General features: G+C 42.5%; 1 protein-coding gene across 1 annotated transcript in view; it reads left to right on the plus strand.

Moving 5' to 3' along the window:
- Nucleotides 1–26352, plus strand: part of col27a1b (collagen, type XXVII, alpha 1b) — a gene marked incomplete at its 3' end in the record, with an annotated part of 76293 nt that overhangs the window by 38054 nt on the left and 11887 nt on the right. Inside the window, exons 11-43 of the mRNA XM_083979190.1 lie at nt 353–406; nt 1352–1396; nt 3572–3625; nt 5481–5525; nt 6197–6250; nt 6390–6434; nt 6611–6664; nt 6847–6900; nt 8014–8067; nt 8806–8859; nt 8944–8997; nt 9113–9157; nt 10221–10274; nt 10511–10555; nt 10721–10774; nt 11078–11131; nt 11355–11408; nt 11907–11960; nt 15622–15675; nt 16158–16202; nt 16865–16909; nt 17128–17181; nt 17890–17943; nt 18035–18088; nt 18918–18971; nt 19247–19300; nt 22105–22212; nt 22322–22375; nt 22603–22710; nt 22782–22835; nt 25012–25065; nt 26096–26152; nt 26261–26314. Of these exons, the coding sequence (XP_083835316.1) occupies nt 353–406; nt 1352–1396; nt 3572–3625; nt 5481–5525; nt 6197–6250; nt 6390–6434; nt 6611–6664; nt 6847–6900; nt 8014–8067; nt 8806–8859; nt 8944–8997; nt 9113–9157; nt 10221–10274; nt 10511–10555; nt 10721–10774; nt 11078–11131; nt 11355–11408; nt 11907–11960; nt 15622–15675; nt 16158–16202; nt 16865–16909; nt 17128–17181; nt 17890–17943; nt 18035–18088; nt 18918–18971; nt 19247–19300; nt 22105–22212; nt 22322–22375; nt 22603–22710; nt 22782–22835; nt 25012–25065; nt 26096–26152; nt 26261–26314 (1830 nt within the window). The remainder of the gene's footprint in view (nt 1–352; nt 407–1351; nt 1397–3571; nt 3626–5480; nt 5526–6196; nt 6251–6389; nt 6435–6610; nt 6665–6846; nt 6901–8013; nt 8068–8805; nt 8860–8943; nt 8998–9112; nt 9158–10220; nt 10275–10510; nt 10556–10720; nt 10775–11077; nt 11132–11354; nt 11409–11906; nt 11961–15621; nt 15676–16157; nt 16203–16864; nt 16910–17127; nt 17182–17889; nt 17944–18034; nt 18089–18917; nt 18972–19246; nt 19301–22104; nt 22213–22321; nt 22376–22602; nt 22711–22781; nt 22836–25011; nt 25066–26095; nt 26153–26260; nt 26315–26352) is intronic.

Genomic DNA, 26352 nt, shown 5'->3' on the forward strand with positions numbered 1-26352 from the left:
TTCAGAGATCCCTGATGTGAGGGTATGTGCCCTTGGACTACATCGTGGAAGCCAGCACCATGCAGTCCATGGGCATATACACTTGCCTCAAGGCTTGGCTCTTCTCGTCCACGCTCCACTGTAGCTGTGTAAAAAGAAAGAAAAAAAAGCAGTGCTGTAACACATCAAAGCATCACAGCTGAATTCTTTGTAGATATTTTTAGACATGTGTTGGTGTTGTTGACATCTAACATCTCTGCTGTCCATCTCCATCATCTCATCGGGGCCCGTCTTGTCCACCTTCTTTTCGCTTCTCCGTCCATCTTTGCCTTATCTGCTCCCATCCACTCCCATCTTTTATTCATCTCCCCAGGGACACATTGGCATCCCTGGGCTTTTTGGCCTCCCCGGTCCCGATGGCGAGAGAGTGAGTATTCGTGGCTTTTTTTTTTTGAGAGTGAATAGCTTCTGGGTTTGCATTATATGACTTGTCCGTGGGCCAAAAATCATGAAAAAGAAATAGGTCTCATTCTTGAGGTACTCCAGGCGCACCTCATCAAATCACCCTCAGAAGGCCAAAGCAGAGTCAGTATGCCTCATACAGCGTCAGATCAAACGTTTGGGGGGTGCAGAAAACCTAGACCCCGACCTGTCCACTGTCCAGGGGAAGGTTATGATGTAGGAGGAGGATTTAAATTGACTTGAACCCAGCCAGGGCTCAGTGTGACAGCGGATAAAAACAGTGGCACCAAATCTCTTGGGAAGTATGGTGCGTGTTTTTAGTCTCCTCAGCCAAGTCTCGCTGTGGTCCGGTCGGCCCATCAGTGCGTCAGCCCCGTCTCCTCAGATAATCCATTACTCAAATGTAAAACATGCCACAAACATGGGGATGGGTTTTCCATGAAATATGGAACAAGCACGGGTCCTGAGAGGATGAAACCCAGGTCCCAGGGATGGACTTTTCATCCAGTGCCAGTCATGATGATGAATGATAAATAATAAAAATGTCAACTCTGACAGAAGAGTCGTTGACATAATAAACAAAAAAAAGTCCAACAAAGCCGTGTTTTGAGCTTTTACACGCTATCGTTTCATATTGAATCTTATAAATTAGCATGCTAACGTAGCATTCGGTTGAAAATACAGTTCAGCTGAGTCTGAAACGTCTGCACATGTTGAATATTTACATTTTTGCCTCTTTTAGTCCATTGTTACACAGCACCACAGCTTCAAAGGGCATTCGTTCCCATCATCTAATGATTTCTGTGTTTTTTACTTTATGCTGTTTTATTATCTCTCCTTTAGCTCCTTATCTATTTCTCTCTCTCTCTGATTCTCAAATCTCTTTTCTCTCTTTTTTTCCTGTTTCCAGGGATTTCCCGGCGTTCATGGGAAGAAGGGCAAGATGGGTAGGCCGGTAAAGTTTTCTCTCAACATACTTCTCAGACAACATATTTTAGTGCAGCCTCGTAAAGGGCGATGCTTTGTCTTGATCTATGGATTCTTTACTGTATTGCAGAGCTACTTTTAAAATGTACTAAATGACCATTACTCTGACAGGGGCTCTCGGTCACCCTGCAGCCCCTCCTGACCTTAGCTGTAAATCTGTGAGAGGAGAAGCTGTGGTGTATATATATATATATGATGCTTGGGATTTTCACCGGGATTGGGAAAATATGCAACCTTTAGACTGTGTAACTGAATCTGGGAGCACATATACTTAATTTATTCCCTTTTCAAATTAGAAGTTACTGCCCTCATATTAAAGTCAGTGACTGCTCATCTATAAATCTCCTATGACTAATTTTCTCTGCCTGAAGTCGATGAAGAAACATCACACAGTGTGTTACACGGTGCGCTTATTACTGGGCTTGTTTGAAATTAGTCTCATATCATAATGCGATGTGTCAGTTGTGGGTTTGGCGATTCGGAGCCTCTACCCGCAGACTCAGGGAAGTCTACCGTCATTGGCGCCAGGAAGTAAAAAATGTCGGCTTACATGGAAAACATTAATACTTCACATAACCGCTTGTGTGAATCTGATTTTCCCATGCTCAGGCTGGTTGTACATGTTTTTTTTTTCAATATATGTTATTATGAAGTAATGGTCAGTGACCATGACTGAGGTCCAAAAAATATGCTTGTAATAGCCAATTCATGAGTAAACCTCCTTTTTTTTGTTGGTTTTTTTTCCTCCTCTGTGGTGAAGTGAGGTCAGTCTCTTTGTCTAAGACGCTTCTTTTTGTCTGTGCTGACTCAGCAGAAAACAGAGACAAACAAGAGACAGAGTTTGCATGTCTCGTTGATCCACGTCATAAAGACTCAAACAGTTTGAACCACCAAAAAAAAAAAAAAAGCCAATTCTGAGACTTTTTTTTTTTTTTTTGGGGGGCATTTTATGACATCTAACATCTTCTCTCTGCCTGTGTCAGCAGAAAAGCAGCATCCCGTTATGCATCCATCTATCTAATACATGTTATATTCTGCATGTAACGGGGATGGAAGGGTTTTCCACTGTGTAGATCTCCCTAATGAGTGCGTGGATGCCAACCTCGCTGAGAGTTTGTTCTCGATATGAGAACAAAGACCTGCATGTGTTTCTGATCAAACCTCCACTCGGTTATTGACATTTCTGGCGAGAGGCGAAGTTTTCCACATTTCCTGTGGGCTTCACGTCGCGCCAATTACGTCTTATTGCTTTATCCGCATTTGCCCTAATGTTTCAAGAAAAAAGAAAAAAGAAAAGGAGCAGTCTGCCACGCAAATAATAACTTGTCTCTGCCATCTCCGGAGGTTGTCAGGTTTTTAATTAGATCTTTTTTTTTGTTTTTCCGCATCAAAAATCTCTCCTCCGTTCTGCCAGTTGTCACTTTTGTTTTTTCTTTTCTGTCTGTAACACTCGCCTTCTGTGGGCGAGTGCTGAGCCGTGATGTTGCAGCGGGCTCCATGTTGACCTTGGCCCGCTGACAAGCACATGTTGAGCGTGTGGCCTCGCGGCTGCATCACGCCTCTTGTTCTGCCTCTATAATGGAATTACGAGGACCAAGCAAAAAAAAAAAAAAAAAAAAAAAAAGACACAGTCAGCAGTTCCCGGGCCAAGCAGCTTTATTCAGCCATTTAGGCAAGTCCTGGGGGTTTGGTTCGCAGGCTGCTGAGCGCTCCCTGCCAGCCCGCGCACACACACACACACACACACACACACACACACACACACAGATACACACACAAATACACACATAAACGCACACATACACAGACACTCGGCTGCTCAGAAACACTCCACCATGGAATTTCCTGCTGGTCTCCCAGGAATGAAGTGCTGGGATCAGATCTGATGGGATTTGCTTGGCTTTACTCCGCTAATGTCTGTTTTGGGAAACACTTTGTTGATTCCTCCCTTTTAGTTTAGTGTGATAACTGACAAAACCAAGTGATATATAAGTATAAACTCAGCAAATTACAAAATGAATGGTTTTTAACCAAATAATGGACCGAATGAATGATTGACGTTCAGTTTCTCTCTCCCCCCCTACACACCCCCTCCTCCTCCTCTGGTTACATGACTGTCCTGTTTGTTTGTTTGTGTGTTCAGGGGTTTCCTGGTGACTTTGGAGAGAGGGGACCCCCAGGGCCCGACGGGAACCCAGTAAGTGAAATTATGTAGATACGGTACATGCAGACACACTGAACTTTACACCTCATGCATTTCACATGGTATTTAACACGTTCTATGTGACTATAATACACTTAAAGGTTCAGTGTGTAGTAATTGGCAAGCAAAATCTGAATATACTACCCATTTACTGTATATATTTGTGTAACGGAGGTCCGAGGGTCAAGAGGTACCAGTGAGGAGAAGTGACGGCATGTGGCGCTTAGCCGTAGTGAAGTTAAACTCACTCGCCCATAAAAGACGTGCAAACCCACTTGCCAAGTGGTCATGGACCTCTTGGCGAAACGGTTTGCATTGCATCGTCGCCGGCGGTGCGGGACACCCCGGTTCGAAACCCACAGGCCAGACAACATCCGCCACATTTGTATAAGTGTATAATCGCTATAAAATAAAATTATTTTATATATACATATAGCAAGGGTCTTGCTTTAGAGAGTGGCGCCATCTTGCGCCACCATGTTTGTACGGCGGCCCGAACGGAAAATCCAGCCAGGCAGAGAGCACGTTTCACAAGTTTCACATTCATAAATAAAGAAGGAGGGAGGAAAGACGAACGAGGAGGATACAGCAGACATATAGTAAAATGGTTTAGATCTTCACCTCATCGCTCCATGCTCCTAAAATACTCCCAGTCGTGGCAAATAAGTATTTTTGTCCTTGGAGGCCACGAGCGAGAAAGTGAGTGAGCACTGCAAACTGGAATCTGAACGCTACAGTAGATATCACGGTTTTACCCCCATTTTACACACTGGACCTTTAACCCTCCTGTTGTCTTGGGTCATGTCTGAATCTTATTTCAGAAATGTAGTTTCCATCCAGGCCTGGACTATACAGTACTGATGTACTATTTTCATTGATTGTTTTGGGTGTTTCATTCATATTTACAGCATAATGTGGCCCGACAAAAAAATGAGTATGACAACTGAAATTGTTTTTAAAACAGTAACCTGACTACATTTTGACTCAAAAAGATTAGTACATAATATAACCATTAGATTGCATAAGTATGTGTACAAAAGTGGATGGAAAAGGTGTGATGTACCTAATGGGCCTGACAGAGTTGGAGAAAACTTCACCGTTGCACAAACCGGACTGTGAGTCAAAGTTGTGCGTTCACTTAGTAACTCACTCACCCGTCATAATCCACTCTGATATACGGCGGCAGCATCAGCAGTTTCACTCTTTCCTCTCTCTCTCTCTCTCCTCCCTCTCTCTCTTGACTTTGACCCACTCTACTGGTGATTGACGGGGTCAGTGTTAGATTGTGATTGGCTGACCTCCGAGAGCCTCCTCCAGGCCTCATTTCCTCTCCCTCCAAGGGGGAAAGGAGGGAGAGAGAAAGAGTGGAGGGTGGTGGGTGGATGGGTGGGGGGGGGGGGGTCAATTTGGCTGAATCCGTCTCCTTTCATTCATGACGAACAAGGCGGAGGCGACAGGAAGGCCACACTGGGCTGTGTGTCATCCATCTCTGGGCTGGAGAGGATGTAGACATGGCATGTGGTGCGGCTGTGGGACGGCGGATCATTTGGACAACGAGCCCGTGTGTGTCCGGTGCCAAGTTGCTAGCTCAAGGCTCAAGGCTCGCTATGCAGAGCTGAGTGGAGAAGCACATTAAGGCCGTGAATGAATGGAGGAGGCAAACGAGTAAACAAACAACATATATAAACACGACTGTATGCTGCTTACACATGTCCTCCCTCTGTCTGCTGCTGCTGCTGCTCTTCTCTGCCTCTGCTCATGTTGCATCTCTCTCCTCCTCCTCCTCCTCCTCTTCTCCCTCCCTCCCTCCCTCCCTCCCTCCCTCCCTCCCTCCCTCCCTCCCTCCTAGGGTGAACTGGGAGCTCCTGGCCCATGTGGAGTCCCCGGTCTTATTGTGAGTGTTGTTGTATTCTTCTCCCTGCTTGTCGGGCTTTATATTTTGTACTGAATGTCCTTGTTTCTCTTGTTTCTCCTTAAGCCCTTGTTTGTGCCTCTCATCCTTCTGGAGAGCAGTTGGATGGATCAGTAGATCAGCTGTTTTTTGAAAACTTCTATATGAAAGAAAGAAAGACGATTCCTTACTTGATATACTTTCAGGTTCCTTACCCATGTTTTACTGTAGGACTATTTAGCTCAAGAAATCCATCTTTGTAGCTGATAATAAACACTTGGATTAGATTTCAACCTTGAATACTGACATATAGTCACAGCACAGAGAAACAAAAACTATAAAGTGGCACTGAATGTCAAAGCATTGAATTAATCTTATATTAGATGATTGGGTAGGTGTTTTAAATAATATAATGTAAGCATTTGGTTTAGACAAAGGTCCTGTCCCATAACATTAACAATTAAAAACATTTACCCTCCTTAATCAAACAAAAACAGTTCATATTCTTCATCCATTCACTCAGCCCTGTGTAGAACCAGTTATGTAAGATTCAGATGTAGTTATGGGCGATAGAAGCAGCTATGAGCATGTGAGATGTATTTAGGTTTTACAGTTTTATCTCTTCATTGAGTTTAGTAAATAGATGTTTTGTGTGTGTGTGTTGTTGGTGACAGGGAGACATGGGCCCTGTTGGCATTATGGGATTTGCAGGACCTCTAGGACTCAAGGTAAACAGTGTGGATATGTTGCATATGTGGGTTCTGGTTTGTCTTATTAATTATTATTGTTCACTTTGAGCCTGATGTTGTTAATCCTCCTTAACATTCAAAAATGATTTTAGTGTTTTCTTTTCTTTTTCCCTCCCAGGGAGTCTCGGGAAACCCGGGGGAACCAGGACTGAAAGGTGATAAGGTGATCTGCACACGTCTTTCTTAGACCACTCACCCACTAAATCCACGAATGGCTGCAGAAAATGTCTCTCTGCAAGCGGACAGATAACACGAAGCTGTAATACACTCCTGTTGATTGAATACGTTTTCCTGCTAACACTCTGGTTATTGTGTGGTCGTGCTTTGTGTTTTTCTCAGGGGGATGTCGGCTTGCCCGGAGAGCCAGGGGAGAGCGGATTCCAGGGGGACAAGGTGTGTGTGTGTGTGTGTGGGTGATGGAGCAGGTGTTTTATACATATATAATAAGCACAGGTAGTTTGATGAGCAGTTTATCCTATTTTTTCCTAGAAATAGAGTTGGATGTGTTTCTGTATTTAACCAACCATTTTCCATCTGGCTTTGTTTACAATGCGCTGCCCTTTTTCCTGTTACAGGGGATGCGTGGCTCACCTGGGTTACCGGGTCCTCAAGGAAAACCAGGACCACAGGTATTTTCTATCCCCCTTTCAAACACAGCAGAGCATCAGCCGAGACAAAAAAAAACAAAAAAGGTACAACAGAATATCTAAGGCTACGTCTAGTTAAAGGCGGACAGCTCAGGGATTCAGCTCCCAGCACCGTAGTGCAGAGCTGGGATCTGTTTGATTAGCCTGCACAGTTAATCTGTGATTACTGACAGCTCAGCTTATCTCGACACTGCACTGCACTGCACTACTTCATACAGAGGTCATGCTTATTTATACAGCCATTTCTTTTCATGCACAACAGCTTTGGGTCGCTTGAATCCTCTGTTTCTCTGTGTATGTATTTTTCCTGAGTGATCAATAAATGATTGATAAAGTACTTTCTGTCCAGCGGAGCTCAGAGGAGGCTGGCTGCGAGTGGACGCAGCTTCTCTAAAAAAAAAAAAAAAAAAAAAAAAAAATTGTTGTGAAAGTTGTTTCGACTGAGAATTTTGATCTAAAAGCTGGCTGTGCTCAGACTCTGGGTACACTAAATCTTTTGATGCACTCGAGATAGAAAAAAAAAGAAAAAAAAGAAAAAGCGACGGCGCTTGAATAAAAATCAGTGGAAATCTTCCAATGTTTACAAAAGCAAAATTTCAGGCGTTCATCTGTGGGAGAATGTGAGTCTAAGAAATTTTTAGCTAATCGAACACAAACAACCTCTCAAAGAGCAGAGAGGGCGCAGACGAAATTCCCAGCCCAGAATTCTCCCCGAGCATTAAGACTAATCCAGCAGTTGGCACTCATGTGCTCTTAAGTGTCCTTAATATCTTGACTGCTCTCTGATCCCTGATTTGAGATTCCTGGGAAAACCCACTCCCTGTCTTGTTTGCTTGACCCTGCTGTATGATGTCTGCATGGGTGCAGCAGTGATAACAGCCTCATTCCTCCCATTCCTCCTGTCAGCGTCGTACCTCGGCTCCAACAGCTTGGTGCGCCGAAATACTGTGGAATTGAGAAAATGAGATTCCCAAGTAACTGTGCATATACTAGACATGACTGTGGACTTCATAAAGAAGATGCAAAGGCTTGTTTCTAGGTGCGATGTGTCAGTGATTTTGAGGTTGTCTGATCTGTATTTGTGACTTCTCTCAGGGCAAACCTGGTGACAAGGGCCCTGATGGTTTACCTGGTCCTCCTGGTCCTGAGGTAGGATTGGCTGATTGTACTTTGAATTGATGCATATTTAAAGAATGTTGCTCTATCAGTGTATTTAAGGTGCTAGTTCAATGCATCTTGCAGTAGTCTTTGTTTGACTGGTGACTGAGGCGATGAATACCATCATGTGCTTTTCCTTTCCTTAGAAAATAATAGTAACTATAATAAAAAACTTTATTTATATAGCACCTTTCAAAACAAATGATACAAAGTGCTGTACAACAAAGTGACAACCAATAAAATGACAACCAATACAATTAAATCAAATCAAATCAAATCAAATCAGGAAAAGCTTTCCAATAAAAGAGCTCATCAGCGTAGTAAGTGTAACTGTACAGTATATAATATACATTTCCTCAGTGTTTGTTGAGTTTGTGTTTGTATGTGTTTATATGTCAAATAAAAAATCAGTTAAAAAAAGAGCTCATCAGAAGGTTCTACAGAGTAAATCCAAATCTTTACAAATTTAAAAAGCTCATAATGTAAAGATTTTATTATTTGTTTAAACTCTTGAAGAAAATCTTAAGTATTTGTGTTAAATGAGCTGTCGATATGTTCATTTCATGCTCATTTCATTTCATTAACTCTGTCTAATTCCATGTTGCTGTAATCTGGCCGCTGTCTGCTCTGATCTGTTGTCCTTTCTTTTGTCCCTTATTCCCCAGGGAGGGGTCAAAAGGAGATAAATGAAATGAAAGTTGGTGTTTTACTGTGTGGCTGTTTTCACAGGGCTTCCCAGGTGACATCGGACCCCCGGGTCAAAACGGCCCCGAAGGCCCCAAGGTCGGTCCAGTGAATTTAACTCTTCAGTCGTGACTGTTGAAGCTTGCGAGTGACAGTTAACTCTCGGGTCTTTGTCGTCCGCAGGGAAAGCAGGGGACCAGAGGTTTGCCCGGTCCAAGAGGAACACCTGGACTCCAGGTGGGTTTGACTCTTTTGTGTGTGTGTTGACATTTTGAAAACGAAGCAGAAGATGAAGAAGGAGGAGGTGTTTTTCTTCTTTCTCTGACCTTTTATGCGGCAATTCTGTTGACAGGGTGATGAGGGACCGCTCGGGCCAGCTGGACCCGCTGGACTCGAGGTGAGTGCTGATTGGATGATCCCTGCAACTCCAGACCAGTTAGAAACCATCATAACATCATAATCATGCAGGATCCGCTACACACACCAGACCACAAAACCATCAACACAAAAACCCCACACGCGTCTGTCTGAACTAATTTTGCAATCCATGGATCATTATAGACAACAAGTCCAGTGGCTTTCTGCTCCATCTATTGTTCTGAAGCTGTTTTTGAGAAACTGTTGGACACCGTAGACTCATATTCCCGGATTGGTTCGCAAATTGCTATTCTCTTTCTATCATAAAAAGAAATCACACACAGCAGCTGCCTTTCAGTTTTAAATCAAATGTATAGCTGCTCGTCAGTGGTGATGACTGATGCATAAAACACCTAAAGTTGATGACAGTGAATTAATACCGTCAAATGTGCCGTAAAGGCTATTTAAGGTTATTGAAAGTGATTTGATTGTAAAGCATCTCCGCCGTACGCAGATTTATATTCATCTCTCAGTATCTGGATGCAGAACATAGTGGGTGAAGTGGCCGTAAACGCCAAACTTTTGATTTAGTAAGAGACAGACAGGACGGCTTTGAACTGTGGAGCAGTTTAAAGTAGAAGTCCACAGTGACGGTGACACAGTGTCTCTGTCCAAAAAAAAAAGGTGTTTATCATCCCGGGCGAAACAATAGAGAAAGCTTTTCCAGTGAAGTTCTCTATTTTTTATTTTATTTTTATTTTTTTGTGCCATGGTTGACTCCAGTCTGCCATTTTCCCTAACGTGTAACCCACCAGTGATCAACATAAACAAACACAAAACGACTCAATGGCTTCTGTGAGTAATAATAAGCTTTTGATGCTGAAAATGACTGTTTTGTTAGTTTTTTTTGTGTATCATTAAGTTTCTTATAGGGATATTGTTGCTTTGGCATCAATTGTTTTTTTTAGTTTTTGCCGCGGCCTCTCGGGGCGACGGTCGACTCACAGGCTGCACCTTTTGCATACCGGAGATGCAGAGGCTTTATAGTTTTGTTATGAGGAGCTGCGTTACTCTTCTATGTGTCATTTCTGCTTTCTGTTCAGGGCAGGCCTGGGAGGCAGGGATTCCCTGGATTGACAGGCCCAGACGGACCCAAGGTCAGACCTAACAGTCACACAACCACCACCGAACCACTGTCATCCTTTAAGTGAACATCCCCATCCCCTTGGTTTTACTTTTATGATAATGCATCATCTGAATATGTGTAAATTAGATGTTAATTCTCCCGTTACCACAGGGAGACGGGGCTCCGAGCACATTTTTCGACTGATTTGAACTAAAAACGAAAGGCATGAATAAGTTTGTGATATGCTAATTGGCTGCTTTGCTGTAGGGCGAGACCGGGATAACTGGCGAGGTCGGAAAGCTTGGCGAGAGGGTAAAGGCTTCTCTCCCTTATTTCTGTTTGATGCTCACTCTTGTGTCTGTGTGTGTCTGTTTTGTTCGAGCCCCAAAGCTGAGCAGCCCTATTATGAGAAATCTAGTTTCAGTGCAACTAAGAGGAACAAGAAACGGTTATGACAGGATGCTTCCTCTTCTTCAGGGGCTGCCTGGTTTTATTGGGCCTTTCGGAGAGATGGGCATCGCCGGAGAAAAGGTTAGCATGGTCTCAATTTGTCACACTGTGCTAGCATCACAGTTGGTGTTGTCCAGAGTCCAGTTTAATCAGTTTTATTGCTTATTGTTGGTCAAGCATGTAATTAGGTCTCGGACAATAAGCCAACACTGGAGAATCAACTGTTTGTCATTTTATCAGGCAAAAGATTTCAGCTTCTCAAATATGCAAATTTGATGCTTTTCACAAATTCATATTTTTGAGGTTTTGGACGATTGGTCGGTGACGTTAAAATAATATTTTTCGATGGATCCTTACATGAGATGTTTCTCTGTTGTTCCTCAGGGGGACCGAGGGAAAACGGGCGCCCCTGGACCACCAGGTGAACCGGGGCCGATGGTAAGGAGTAAGTCTGGACCCCGTCTCTCGTACCGTGGGGCGTTCAATTCTTCATACGTAAGGGATGTGGGGGGGGCGAGTTGTATGTTTGGAGAGACCGATTAAACAGATTAAACAGTATAACAAAGAGCTACCGGTAATACAAGGCCATCCAGTTTGGGAGCTGATTCATGATTTTGTCTAAATAATATTGATATGATTTAAGTGATGTGGTGTCCGTCAGGGTCACACTGGAATACCTGGAGAGACGGGAATACCTGGACTGCAGGGGATCCCAGTAAGTTCACACTTGTCATTGTCATAGTGATGTACTGAGCTTTATGAATAGTTGGATAGTGTTGTTCTGGAGAGACCGTCCGTCTGACAATCTGCACTGTTATCCCTGTTTTGTTTTTAATCCTCTCCATCATGGCCAGTATTTACAGGTGGAACAACTGTCAACACATTTGCCTCCTAATGTTGATACACATCGCAGTTTAAGAAGCAGTTCTGAGATCAAGCAACTGGTGTTTGACAGGAAACAGGATTTAAGTTGCTCTTTAAGACAAATCCATTATTGACACTTCATATCGCTCTAATCTCTCAGAAGGCATTAATAATGCAGGCTTAGCAGTGGAGTGCTTCAATATAATACTGGTACAATAGGTTGGTTAGAAAAATAGCATTTATAACAGTTTCTACATTCAGCTTGAGACTTAGATAATTGTCCTTTGTATCTTAGCTTTGACACTTTGACAGGACCCGGCTTAATGATTGCTTCTTTACACACATTCAGGGGCCTCCTGGTTCACGGGGATCCATCGGCATCAGAGGACCTAAAGGCATTAGGGTGAGTGACTTAAATCTGTGTGAGAAGTTCACTTAACCATTAAAGAGGAACAATGCAAGACTTGCACCTTAAAGCAGATATCAGCTTCACGGCCGTTTCGGCTAATGCTGCGTTCAAGGCAGGCTTTTGAAACCGTAAGTTACAGCTTCAAGTCACAACTACGACTTGGTAGCGTTCCAGGTAACCCGTAGCTCGTGTTTTTACCATCCTGTTGTCTGTGAAAGTTCCCTATAACGGCCACTCGTAACTTCCGACCCGTGAACTCGTACCAGATCGAACTGGTATGACTTCACAGGAAGGAAAAACACAAAGTACGAGTTTCTTTGAACGCACCATGAGTTAGCAGCCCCCGCCCTTGTCAGGCATCAATTGGTCCTCGTGCTACGTCACCACATTCACGCGCATCCCTTGGCTGCACACACAGCCCTTCATGCCGTTCTCTCTCCTCATTGGATAACACTTGTATCCCACAAGGAAAATTTTCTCCTCGGGTTACAGCAGAGCAGAGTGACGGAGAGACTCGTGTTTAGGCTGAAATACTTCATGTAAGTGATTGCTGACGGAAAATAGGACTATTTAGGACTTATATTAACAAAAACATTCCACTGATATCTGCTTTAATTAAACAGCTTCGGAGTGATTGTGATGGTTAAATGACTTGTCACGGGGAGAATGGAGGCTCTCTGCCTTCCACTTAGGCTCTCTTGGCTGAAAACTAAACTTGCAAGATCAGAGCCTCGGACCCCGTGTCCCAGATCTCGTCTTGTGAGAAACATGCGCTGAGTGTTTACAACAATGAAAATATGCACTCCAAAACTGTAGGGGGAGCTCAGTGGAGGAAAAAAAGCAACCAAAACAGCGAAATAGGACCAAACCTGCATAGTTCCCCCTTTAAATAATCTCTGTCAATACATTATGTGACACAGTTCAGGCTACAACCAGTTCATGGAGTTAGTGTATCTAGAGGTGGTCGTTCGTGTTGTACAGGCTCAAATTAGGGTTGCATGATAACATAAATTGTAATCAGTCAAAAAAAACGCCACCGAGCTCCACACTTTGGTCGTCAAATTGTGATTCAGATTCAGGTGTAAAAACAGGGTCAACTTCAGCCTCCCTCCCTGTGTGGGAACGCTGAGTTTTTGTTCTTCAAAGATTTTAATCAGTCTCAGTTTTCTTTTCTACAAATACAAATATTGTCTACACATGTGCTAACTTGTGTATTTCCCCTGCAGATTTAATTTACAGGTTTACAAAGGTTCATTTACAAATACAAACTTTGAAATTGTTTGTTAAGATCACTTTACAAGCTCAAAAAGCCTTTTGGCCCTAGTTTGAGCCCATACCGGTGGTCCAAGCACTCTGGTATGAACTGAAGTATCTCACCAGCTTTTAGATGAAGTGCCAGATACTTTGTGTACCTTAGAAAATGTTAATTGGTTAAATATCTGCAAAACTAAGCATGCAAATTAGCAAAAGTTAGCATGCTAACATCCTAAACTAATACGTAAAGAATGTACCAGATAAACATCAGCATATCACCTGCTAGCTTTAGCATTTAAGCTAAGTATCGCTTCACAGAGTCAGTCATACAGCTCTTACAGTCTTGTTTTACATTTGCTGGTATTTTTCTCTACTTCTCCTTGGGAAAAAAGCCAAAACAAAGTTTACTGTATAGCGGAGCATGTATTTTACTGCCCCCCTGCAGCAGCAATTGGGATTAAAAATGGGAGAGGAACTGTGTAACCATGAAAAAGCAAATGAATCCAGCCATCCAAAGATATTTAAATCCCACAGAGGAGGAGGAGGAGGAGCGGCAGAAACACCAGACTGAGAGAGGAAAAGCCCGAAGGAAACAAACCGTACTGTATATTTCGACGTAGACACAGCAAAGTAGAATCAGAGCATGTATTACTAAAGCACATTAATTCTTATATGCAAAGTAGCTTGTCCCAACATCTTGCTCCTTACAATACAATACCCTGGAGTTTCTGAACATGGAAACGTGTGTCGGTCGCTGTGGCTGCTATGAGCCTGGGATAATACCAGTGTTCGCTGGCTTTTTCCATAATTGAGTTTTCTATTTTGTGAAAATAGCCCTTGGTTGCACAGCAGGATGACTGAACCGAATGAATAATTGATCTAACATGAGTAAGTGGTATAATTAAAGCATTTCATTCTCTGGATTGGTTTTACACGGCTCCCCTAATATCACAAGCAGTCACAAATGTAATATTTAATAACTATAATAACTGAAAATTACATCAAGCCTTTGGAAAATAGAATTAAGACCACTATGATTAAAAATCATTCTCCTTATTGCAGTGTCCAAAGTAATTCTCAATTACCGGGAACGGGGGGGAGGGGGCGATAATAACCTCCCCCTGTGCCCAAAGTTTTGCATTGAAAATTGCGATATTACCCTTTAAAAAAAAAAGGAGAGAAGACAATGGCTTTATTCAGTTTTGAAAAATGTGGTGGGGTTTTGTTCAAAAGCAGTCTCCTCCTCTGAAGCTTCGTGGGATTTATGTCTGTGAGATGGAAGAAAAACGTATTGGGTAGGGAGGGATAGATAATAAATGTCTGCACAGTAAAACATATTGATTTTAATAAGTCATATTGTCAATCATCTTTTCCCTTCCAAAAACAGAGCCTGTGGATTGAGCTCATTTCATGCAGATTCAGATGTAATAATAATCCACTGTTTTCACACGGCAGTTACGTGAAAGAAGACAGAGACAGCACTCCTGTAGCATAAAGCTGTGACTTTGTGTAAAACAAATGGTAAAATATCCTATATCCAAATATTATACAAAATAGTTTTTTATATCAATTGAAATGATGTTTTCAGTGGAATGACCCATTTCTATTAAAATTGAATGTCTGTATACAACAACATAGATGATCAAGAAACAGGCAACATGTGGAAAGGGCAAGAGATTTATTATGGATGTGATACTTTGAAATCATTTATTGCGTGATCAGAAAGATTTTTAGATTTAATTAACATCATTTTTACTTGAAGGTTAAAACACATTTGACATTTCTGCTGTAACTGTTTATTCCTAACTAATGACTACATCTCTCAACAATGGCCTTGCACAAGTTTGCTATTAAGCAGCCATTAAAATTTCAAAGCCTTACATAGGTGGGAGCTCTGTTCTGCTCTGGCTTTGGTTTGCATCTCTTTTATGTGAGATGCTTACAGCAGCAACGACAGTCAGTCAGTCAGTCTAGTTTGCAGTCTGGTTTGATTTTTAAAGGCCAGGATGAATCAGCTGCAGGATTTGTGACCTTTTCCCAAGGCGTGTTTATAATAACCGCAGTGTGCTGCTGACGGTACCACTGTGTGTGATCGTGAAAAAAAGACGGGGGGGGGGGGGACGACAAAGTCCACACAGTTTGGAGCTGATTCTCAGATGCCAAGTATTTGCAAAATCGCCACAATCTTTGATCGTGTCTCCCCAGTGGCGGCTAAACTATAGCACGCTATAAAAACCGGGGGAACGGCCTCCCACGCTCCAATAAATGGAGATGACAAAAATGGCGATTGACTGGCTAAGTTCATTGACTTAATGTATTAAATAGCTCGTGCCTCGGGTCTGTTAAAGGCCAAGCTTTCCAAAGCTATTAATCACTGACAACTTTTAATTTCTTTGCGCAGGGTCCGAGGGGTCCCGACGGTCCAGTGGGGCACAAAGGGTCTCCGGGAATAAAGGTGAGCACGTGGTCAAAAAGTCAAAGTTGACGTCTCTAGAGACTCTTAAAGTTCGGTTCAGTTCAAGTTCGGGACTAATTGTTGATAATGTAACTTTACATACCAAACTGCCTTTAGAGCTACAGTACGTCTGGCTTTAAGCTACATAATTGCAATCTATCCCATGGAAATCAAGGGTAAACAAAATGACTCAAGTCTCCAAACGGAGGGGTGGGTGGTAGGGGGAAAAAAAAACAAAAAAACATGAGAGTTTTCTAAGCAGCTTTGTTCAGCAGACTGTAATTATTAACTATTTTTAACATCTGAGGATTCTTCAGAGGACATTCTAACTACAAATCTAACAACAGAACCTTAAATCAAAGCGCCCTAAAATATTGATGGTGCTGGAAGTGCTTGGCAGCCGGGAACATTTTAACTCAGGGGGATTTAAAAAAAAAAAAAAAAAAAAGCTGAGTTAACTGAGTTGGATGTTTTCTTTGCAGGGCCCTGATGGCCCACCAGGAAAAGCGGGCCTCCCTGGAGAGACGGTAGGGGGAGATCAGACTTCTTCACTTTCCTCCCGTATAGCAGTAATAATGACATTATTAGCCGCATTAGCAAACAATCCTGACTGGAGTACATTCGGTCGCGCGCCCTCTCAAGGTTGCAGGAACCAGTATAAATAGAGGATAAATGGAGAGAGATGTTGATACTTTTGTCCTAATGAAGAAGAATTTCCCCGGCTGACTCGGAGACAGACTTCTCATTAAAGCGGGGGCCAGAGGAGCAGAGCTGCAGTTTTTATATAAGCTCTGTTCCTGCTCTTACATACAGTGTACGGTCAAGTAGAATAAAGGTCTATTCAAATCTATTAAATCAAAGTGCGAATTTGCACTGCTTCGTGGTTTTTCTTCAGTTTCATCCATTCAGCCTTAATGACTGCCAGATCTTTTAGTTAAGCGCAACCACAACTATCATCCAGACTTATTCATTTAGTGCAAAAACAGTCTTACTGTTTACAACACTTAATCAAGTTGTCATTTATCCAACCAGTTTCCATCATTCACTGGTTCTAGCTGATGAAATGTGAGGATTTTCTTCTCCTATCTGCACAGAGCTGACTACAGTTTTTTTATAAGAGCAAACAGCAGCGTTACAACTTGTCGGACTGTACTTATATTTTTTGGTGGGTTTTGTTGTTCTGCTGCAGGGGCGGCCTGGCGAGACAGGTGAAGCCGGGCCTAAGGGATTTCCAGTAAGTGATTGGGGCTAACAGAGGTCTGTTTTAGGTCAGTCTTGATTTTTCTAGGTGGAGACATTTTGGGGAACAGTAGTGGATAAGAGAGTCTTGTGTGCACTCTAGTTTCTCTAGTGGCATTTGGACATGTGTATAAATAAATACCAGTAGTGTGTTTTTTTTTCTTGTGTGTGTGTGTGTTTGTGTTGTGTTATAAACAGCTGTATTATTTACAGGGTGTTCAAGGACCCTCGGGACCTCCAGGAGCCAAAGGAATAGCAGGAGAGCCTGTGAGTTCGTTATGTGCCTCCGTGAATGAACTCGATTTTGGTTCCATAATTGAAAATAAACCTCATTATCAAAGAGCTACTGGATGGTAATGTTTTTTTTTTGTTTTTTTTTTCCCCGCTCTCTGCTCCATCTGGTTTGGATATGTGAAGTTTTGGAAGCTGCAGAATCACAGAGAGAGGATATACAGGCATAATAAACCATAGTGTCTCATTATCTATAATGATCTGCGGCTCCCCAGCACACGACTGCGCGCCCTCACACATCAACTCTGAGTTTCTTGCCCTGACACCTTTTTATTCAGTGCATCCTAGAAACCCACAGCCCCCTGGTTGCAAATCCCCGAACGACCTAATCCTCTTTCTCTCATTCTGTCCAAGCCTCACAGACACAAGCAGAGAGGTAGTGAGTCTGAGACAATTTGATTTACACCGTCTCCTTCCTGGAGAGGCAGCTGTATTGTAGCCTGACTGTGCCTCTGTAGCGGCAGGCCTGTTTCCATCACTTACAGAAGCTTTGGCTCAGTGTTTTGAAGGCTCTTAGCTCCACAGATTAACTTATCTCCACAGATCCACACTTTTCTGCCTGGTTCTTATTTCTTTTCACAATTTTTTTTTCTCCTTTCACTGTCACTTTCAGGGCTGTTTGTCCAAGATTAGAAAAGCGCTCTTAACCTTTTTTTATTGATGCTTCTTCTTTTGGCACCGCAGGGACCAGCAGGGCCTCCGGGAACGATTGGACCACTGGGGGAGATGGGGCCGACGGTGAGTTTGATCACACAGCTGGTGTAAAAGAACTCCTGCTGACTATGTTGTGTTAGCGCTGAATGCTAAAGGCTGTCCCTGTTTGTGATAGGGTCCAGCAGGGAAGCCCGGGGAGAGAGGACTGCCCGGTGAAACTGGAGAGAAGGTGAAATGATGATCGATGTTGATAAACTGTTGAAACGCTCATAGATTATTGAGATATTGGACAGGCAGATGTATATTTGTCTTCTCTCGATGAGTCCATCACAGCAGCCTTTGAGGTTATGGCGAGGCCTGTATCTCTGTCCTGGGAGCCAGATGGGACAAGATTTTTTATAAGCACATAAATTAAATTATGTAGCGAATTGACTATCATTTAAAAACATGTTTGAATTGGAGCAAACTAAAACAAGGTGTGTGACTTTAACTGTATAAACTTACTTGTGCTTCTGCTTTGTTCACAATCTTTATCTAATAATCAGTAATCATTGCTGTATTGGAAACACAACAGCCAATCAGAAATCACCAGCCCCATCACAAAATACACATAATGGCCAGATTAATCCAGCCACATGCTTGGGTTTCTTCTGCTGCCTTTCATGGCCCAAATCTGGCCCATGTCGTCAGATGCTACTCCCACATCTGGACCATTTCTGGTGCACAATCTTCCAGCTGTTGGCCAACACTGGAGAATGACAGCCAGAATCTACCTGGATGTGAAATTGTAGGCTATGGGCCCGTTGAGTAGGGGTGTGTACTGTGTACTGACTGAGCCAGGAGTTTTATTTTATTTGGGGAAAAACATGGGAATTGGCATTATAAGAAAACACAGAGTATCCATTTGAAAGCACAGGGTTTGGATTTTGGAGTGAAGCCATAAAGCCACACTAGTTTCCATTACTGTTAAGCTAACTGTTAAACAACCACAGTGGAAACTAAATCAAAGAGATACAAAACATCACCAGCATCACATGTCTCCCCCCCCCCCCCGACAGGGTGCCATCGGTCTGCCCGGCAACATCGGGGAGCAGGGCTGGATTGGCCAGAGAGTGAGTGTCTCATGTTTTATTTTTCTTTCACCTTAATAAGTTAAAATGAACTGAATACATGTTGGCAACTGCACAGCGAAGTGAACAAGTCGCTTGTGAAGCAGCGTAAACCAAGTGGTAAATTTGTTTTATGAAAAGTAAAATATATTTTAAAAAGGCAGTTTCACTGTGTGTGTGTGTGTGTGTGCTGCACATCTGTTTTCGCTTCCTGTGATTAGTGTTTTTGTTACACAAAAATGTTGCAGCCATATTTTTTGTTGTCATTTATTTATCAGGGTGAGCCAGGCATCGATGGCGAGGCTGGAACAAGCGGACCCGATGGAGCCAAGGCAAGTATGGAAATAAGACAAACTGTAGGTGACAATCTAAAGATATGCACCACTGAAAAAAAAAACTGTGTTTTTCAACATCCCACAGTTAAGGGAGATATATTTTTCCAAGATATTGGCTAATAACCACACTGTCGTCACTAATTTCAACATAAATGAACCCAACGGACCCAGTGAACCTCAGTGTTTACTGCAGCAGCTCGCTGTAATTAGAGCAAGATGAGGACTGTTTGTAAGATATTGCCCTTTGTACAGTTGGAGGTGGATTGTTTTGACACGTAGTGAGAACAGATCGAGTGGCTATTTTAGGAGCTCTACTGTCTGGCAAGTATTGTGATGGAGAGAAAAAAAAAACAATAGAAAAAAAAAACAGAAAAAGCACAAACGCTTGCTGCCGACTCAGCGGAGCCAAACTGCTGCAAGTGTGGCTGACAGACCCACAAACAGCCTTTGGCTTAGAGAAGGTGGTAAAAAAAAGTGAGCACAGTATAGAGAAGAGAGAGAGTGCGGATTAGGAGAGAGAGAGTCGACCTGAGACTCTGCTGTACAGGACGTTTTCTGTTAGTCAGGGGAGTAAACTACTCGGAGCAGCTCTTGGCCAGAGTGCAGCTCCTGGATGGAAAACAGCAGCTCCAGAGGGATTTGCAGCTTTGACTGTGAACTGTTAGGACAATGAAAATCAGTGCATTGTCACGGTTCATTGGCATCTGAAACCGGGGAAATCTCAAAACGTGTGATTTAACAAATACCTACATTGACTTCCAAGAAAACATGAAGGTAATTAGCGCAGTAACATGACAGGTTATCAGGCAGCATTTGAATCATTTTCTTGCTGTTATCACTGTGTTTATATTTCGGCTGCGTTCTTGCTCCATCTTGTCATTCTTTTTTGTGTCAAGAGACTATTACGTGTTTTTCACAGAACCAAAAGGCCTTGAACTAATATTTATATACAGATAAAACATCATATAGTTGTAGGAAACAGTGATATGTGGCCCTTGTGAGCCTCAATTTAGAAAACAGAACGATTAAGACAAGGGCAGGTGATCTGTTTATTAAGTTTGTGAAGCTATCTTCATTATCTGTTCTTATTCTTTTCTCAGGTTGAAACAAATGTCACCTGTGATGGCAAAATGTCTAAAAAGCACAATCAGTTTAATGATAGATTGAGACAAATACAGATATCTATGAAACAACAACAGCTAATTAAGTTACAAGCATCTTTGGAGCCACTCATCATGGTGGACGTGGCCTTTTACTGTTTAAGGTATCGATTTAATGATAATTTAAAACTTGTGCTGATGAGTGCAGTCTTCTTTCTCCACTATAATGCTCCTCTTTCCTTATGGCTTCATTGTCTTATTCAGACAGGCTTTGCTTTACCTGTTCTAAATCATTTAAGCAGGAGGATGTTTTGAGTTTTGAGTTTCTCAGACGGCCTCTTACAGTAACACTGCAGCAGAGCTGAAGTCTTCATGCTCTGTTAGTGTTGCAGCAAACCTGCAGCTGAGCCTCTGTTCACTTTCTGGTGACACGCACCTTGAAAAACACGTCAGATCGCTCTGACAGTCTTCTTCTTCTTTTTTCTTTTTCTTCCCCCCCCCCTCCATCTTCGAAATATCTTCAAATTACAGCCTGTTGTGTCTCACCGATAAATTAGTCATGCGTTTTGTGTCATTCTGGCTAAACTACTGTAACTCTGTGTTTACATGCCTGAGCTGTCAAGTGCAGAAACCGCCGCGAGCTCTGAGACTTTCATGTGGAGCCAGCTTCAGAGCTCACATCTCTCCTGTCCTGGCTCCGTGTCACCGGTGGCCCTGTGAATACGGGATAAAATGAAAAAAAAATTATTTATAACCTGCCACGCTCTTCAAAATCAAGGGCTCTGATCTGCAGACTCTTAGCCCGGTGCTTGACAGACGAGATTCTCTGTTCGTCGGATCAGGTCTTGGTGACTGTTCGACTGGCAAAGATTTGGAGCGGCCGAGCTTTTGTTGTCGTGGCAACTCCCCCCCCCCCCCCCCCCCCCCAGGTTCTTCAGCAGACATTTTGTCAGCTGATGATGTGAAACCTTGTATCTAACAGACAGATACTTCATTTATTTATGATTTAAGCTTGTGAAAATGAGTCTGAATGTTTTATTCAAACAGGCCAGGATCCTATAACTGAGATTGCCTGTGATTACATCAAAATAGACTAGTATATGGATGTGTAGGTTGATGTATAGATGTATGTGTGTCTTATTACTTATTTTTATTTTTATTTACCTAGTTAATCATTTTATTAATTTATTTATTTGTATCCATTTATTTCAACTTTTATTATTGAGTTTTTATTTTAATCCCCCCTCCTTCTCTCCCCTTTTTATTTATCTATTAATTTTATCATTTATTTATTCTTATTGTAACTCATTCTTCTATCACACATTTTCTTTTCTTTTTTTAATGTAGTTTTTTATTGACATTCTGCAACAAATATGACATGTACATCCATTTCAAATATTAGTCACAAAGTATCAGCATGAATGTCCTTTTTCTAGTAATAAAAGAACATAAAAAACAAAACTAAAACATGAACATTTAGGGAGTGAGGTATGGGTAACTACTATATATACAGCATATTATCTCAGGTTAAGCAAGTCAAAGTCCGGCCTGCGTGGTGCTATCACACATTTTCAAAGTCATACGTCAGGAAATGTTTTGTAAAATGTTTAAAATGTTTAAATACAAATTTCTAAAAAAAAATATATACACATAGACCAGTATATAATAATAACTCATACTGTGATGTGCTGCTCCTCTCAGGGTGAAAAGGGGGAGGCTGGTCCAGAGGGCGCTAAAGGGGACAGGGGTGAGATCGGTCTGTGGGGGAACGAAGGACCCCCCGGGCCTCCTGGACTGCCGGGCGTCAGGGTGAGTGTCTCTCCGCAGGCAGCTTTTCAAATTTCATTCAGTTCCCAGTAAAAAGACAGATGTTTTTGTCAACTAAACACGCACCCCTTGTTCAATTTTCCACCACCAGGGTCAGGAGGGCAAATCCGGCAAAATTGGAGAACGAGGAAAACGAGGAGAGAAGGTTTGTCAGTTCACTTTGCTCGGGGGGGGTTTCTCTTGCACAAAAGAGTTGAAAAGTTCTCCGCCGTGGTGGTAAACACCGGGCGGGTCATGTGGAGGTGCTGCTGCTCGTCAAATGGACTTCCAGTATTAAATATTTGAATTGTCAAACAAAGCACACAGCTCTGGTGGGGGGACGTTTTGTTGTTGCTCTGGCTGCATACCTGCTCATTGATGGCTTGTCTCCAGGGGAGCAAAGGTCACCAAGGTCACCTGGGAGAGACCGGGCCGATCGGTGAGCGCGGAGAAATGGGATTTGACGGGCAGAAGGGCACGAGAGGAACCATCGGGCCGGTGGTGAGTTCTTTACTTGATGGACTGAAGGACTTAATTGGATGTTGGGCTAAATATACATGCTGCCTCCCCAGGGTGCTCCTGGGAGAATGGGCCAACAAGGAGATCCAGGCCTATCAGGTTACGAGGTAAGCACTTCTTCTTCATAAAAACACTGGTGGGATAATAATAATACGCTTCAGTGCAGGATGTTATGAAAGTGAAGGACCTGAAGCACTTTAAAAAAAAAACTCCTGTCAGTGCAGTAACGTTAAAAAAACTCTGACATCCTTCTTCCGCCCATGAGTTAAAATAAAATAAAATAAAGGACTTGTTTCTTCTGTTTCTGTTTGATAAATTGTGTGTAAGGACCTTTTATTGTTACGGTTTTGGCTACATGGCAGAGTATGCGTAACATTATAATGAGTGTGTGGGTATGTTGTTGACAGGCATGTTATGTAATCATGATGTAATGTTGAAACGGAGCTGAAAACATTTTTGGAGTCGTTTTCGAGTGTGGGGCTCTTTCTTTTTTGTCTTGATCCATCACATGCATTGGCTTTATTACTTATCCATGCAGGGTCATGGGGGAGTTTGAACCAATCCCAGCTGAGATAGCATGTGGGCGGGTAGGCTACGCCCTAGATGGGTCTCCGGTCTGTCACTCGGCTGACACACACGGAGACAAACAACCTCATATACTCAAACTCACACCTATGGGGTCATTTAGAGTTGCCAATCAACCTAATGTGCATATTATCTCTGCACTGTGGGAGGAACCCACAACCTTATTGCTTTGAGACGATAATGCAAAGCACTGCTGCACCGTGCCGCCTCCTTTTGTCTTGATGATCCAAAGACAAAGACACATTTTTTTCCCCTCCACCAACTAGTGAAAGATTTGGGTTTTACATTTCATACCAACAGGATTTAATGACACACTGTTGTGTTGTGTTGATTATAGCAACTGGCTGGTGTTTTTGTGCGTCGTCGTCTTTTTAATTCACAGTTGGAGCGATTTTCTTCTTTAGCGTTCGGATGTGTCAACAAACCCTTTTGTGTCGTGTTGGTTAAAGTTGTTTTCGTGAAGTGCAGATTAAAGTTCCTCCTCCCTCAGCTGTCCTCCCTTTGCTTCAGCCCATTATTTAACTCTGACCACTCTACAACATGTGATCTTATGTTGATTAAGCAGACGCACAACGATTATAAAGAGGCATTTTAAAATGTGTAAAAATGCTTTCCCACTAAAAAGTTGTTTTAAAAAAACTCTCAAAGAGGCTAAAAACACGTTTATTATTTCTCCCTCACTGAAAAATCCAGGTTCTATGAATAATAAGGCAATAACGCCGCGCGGCCACGCCAACCAATGATACTGTTATTGAACATCTCACTGTATAAGTAGAGGTGAAGTGTCACCATCACAGTGAACAACAAATGAGATGCGAAAAAAAATCAACGGGATTGGTTGCTAGGCATTCTGACGTATTAAACCCGACTGGGTGCTGAAAAACTGAATCCAACTGCATTTTCAGATCTAAAATGCTCAGTTATGGCGTGCATTAGTGACTTCACTGCTGAAATGTCTTGTAGCAGAACCCAAACACAACATGGACATGTTAATTATTTCAAAAATCAATTTTTGCTTTAGGGGGTCTTTAATTCATTCTGCCTTAAAGCCGAGCCGACCACTAGAGGGCAGAAAGTGGGAGAGAGCTGTGGATGGCTCTGTAATCTGATCCCCAGTGGACATGACCAAAATCAAATCAACAAATAGATGTAGGAAGGAACATAAAACATTGAATTGCATGAAGTTAAAGGATCATAGGGCAGGATTTGTGAGAAAATACACATGCGTTTTTTATTAGCCATTCTCATTAATCCTGCCCTATGATCCTTTAATAGTTCCTTTCTCTAGCTCTCCCTGTCTGCTTGCAGCTAGCCACCATTGATTCATACAATTGAAGAAGATGCTCCACATGTGCCAGTTCAAATATGGGACTGATGGAGAAATGCTGGTTTAAAAACAAACTTCCTCTTATCTCTTGAACAAAGGGGATAAAAAAACATCATGCATGTGTGTATATAGAGACAGTTTCAGGATAAGATAGAGGTGAAGAAGAAATAGCCACGACTTGACTGATGGATCTTCTTCATGGCACCAGGATAGGAAGTGATGATTGATGACACTGTTTGAGAAGTTTCCTCCTCCTCCTCCTCCTCCTGCGTGTGTTAGTCAGAGTAGCAGTCAGGTGGAGCGATGTGTCAGGTGTGTGAGGTCACAGCCCTGAAATGAGATGCGGTCACAAACTCTCTGTCTTGTCACAGGGTCACATGGGACCACAAGGCCCACTGGGACCTCCGGGGCCAAAAGGTGAAAAGGTACATTCTCCGTCTGCACTCGCATTGTGTCTAATGAGCTCTGGGGGAGGGAGGGAGGGAGGGAGGGGCTGTAATAGTTGCATTATTTAACAAGGTATAACAGCAATACAGCACATTGTCTTTCAGTGCATGGTCAGTTTATTTGATGCATCGGGACGTTAGCCGTGTCCCTAATTAGTGCCTCCCCTGTCCTTGCAATTCTTAATGTGATCGATGATTTGAAGCGGGACACTTCCAATTCGCTAAGTGCTGTCAAATGTCTATAATTTACCAAGCACCTGGACTCTTCCGCTCATGATTTTGGGGGGATATTAGCGCCATAATTTGTGTTTATTTGACGGGGAGCAGCACACAATAGAGTACACTGCACCAGAGTTTAGTGAGATGCTAATTAGCATTTTTTTTTTTAAAGTCCCTGGGCAGGAGCCATCTGGAAGTGGATATTTGTTATTTTCTCTTTGCCAATATCCTCGAAAAATAATGGCTGCGCTTGCTCTATAATTAAAATCAATATCATGCCATCACACGGGTCATTGCAAAATTTATGATTTTCAATTGAAAGAGTCAGGTAAAGCTGGCGCCAAACTACACTGCAGATAAATAACTTTCCAAATCGCAGTTATGTTAAAAGCACTAATGCTACAGTATATTGCTTTTTGTCTGTTTTGCTCGGCCCCTTGGCATCACCAATTATTTACCCTACTTTCCAGTGCTTGCTGCGCTCTTCTTTTATTTATATAATTTGACACATGCACAACACATGACTATTAAAATTATACACGCACCCGTTGTTATCGGTTAATGAATTCCATAAAGTCCTTGGAACAGACATTGGCACCGTTTATGTGAAATTGGATCATTGTGGATAATAGCGAATGTAATGATTTGCCATTCATGTAAAGAGGCGATGTGTTCCCATTGTTAGACTCTTTCAAACAAGACCTGTATTGATTTTTGCACAGACCATTGGGTTTTAGGGAAATGCCATTGATTGTGGTTTGTTTGTGTATTTTCTACGCCGCTTGTTTAGGGCGAACAGGGAGATGACTGCAAAACAGAGGGTCCTCCTGGTCCCCAAGGTGACAGAGTGAGTTTCTTACCAGTGGTTTTTCTTTTTTTTTCTCTTTTTCTTTTTTGTCTTGTTTGTTTGTGGTGGTCTGGATCCTTTAATTAGTTTGTGTCCGTATCAATCCAGGGTCCTCCGGGAGACAGAGGAGACAGAGGAGAGCCAGGTGACCCCGGACACATCGTAAGTGAAATAACAAAAACAATGACAAGTTGTTGTTT

This window comes from Trachurus trachurus, assembly GCF_905171665.1.
Source record: "Trachurus trachurus genome assembly, chromosome: 9".
NCBI classification, from domain to species: domain Eukaryota; kingdom Metazoa; phylum Chordata; class Actinopteri; order Carangiformes; family Carangidae; genus Trachurus; species Trachurus trachurus.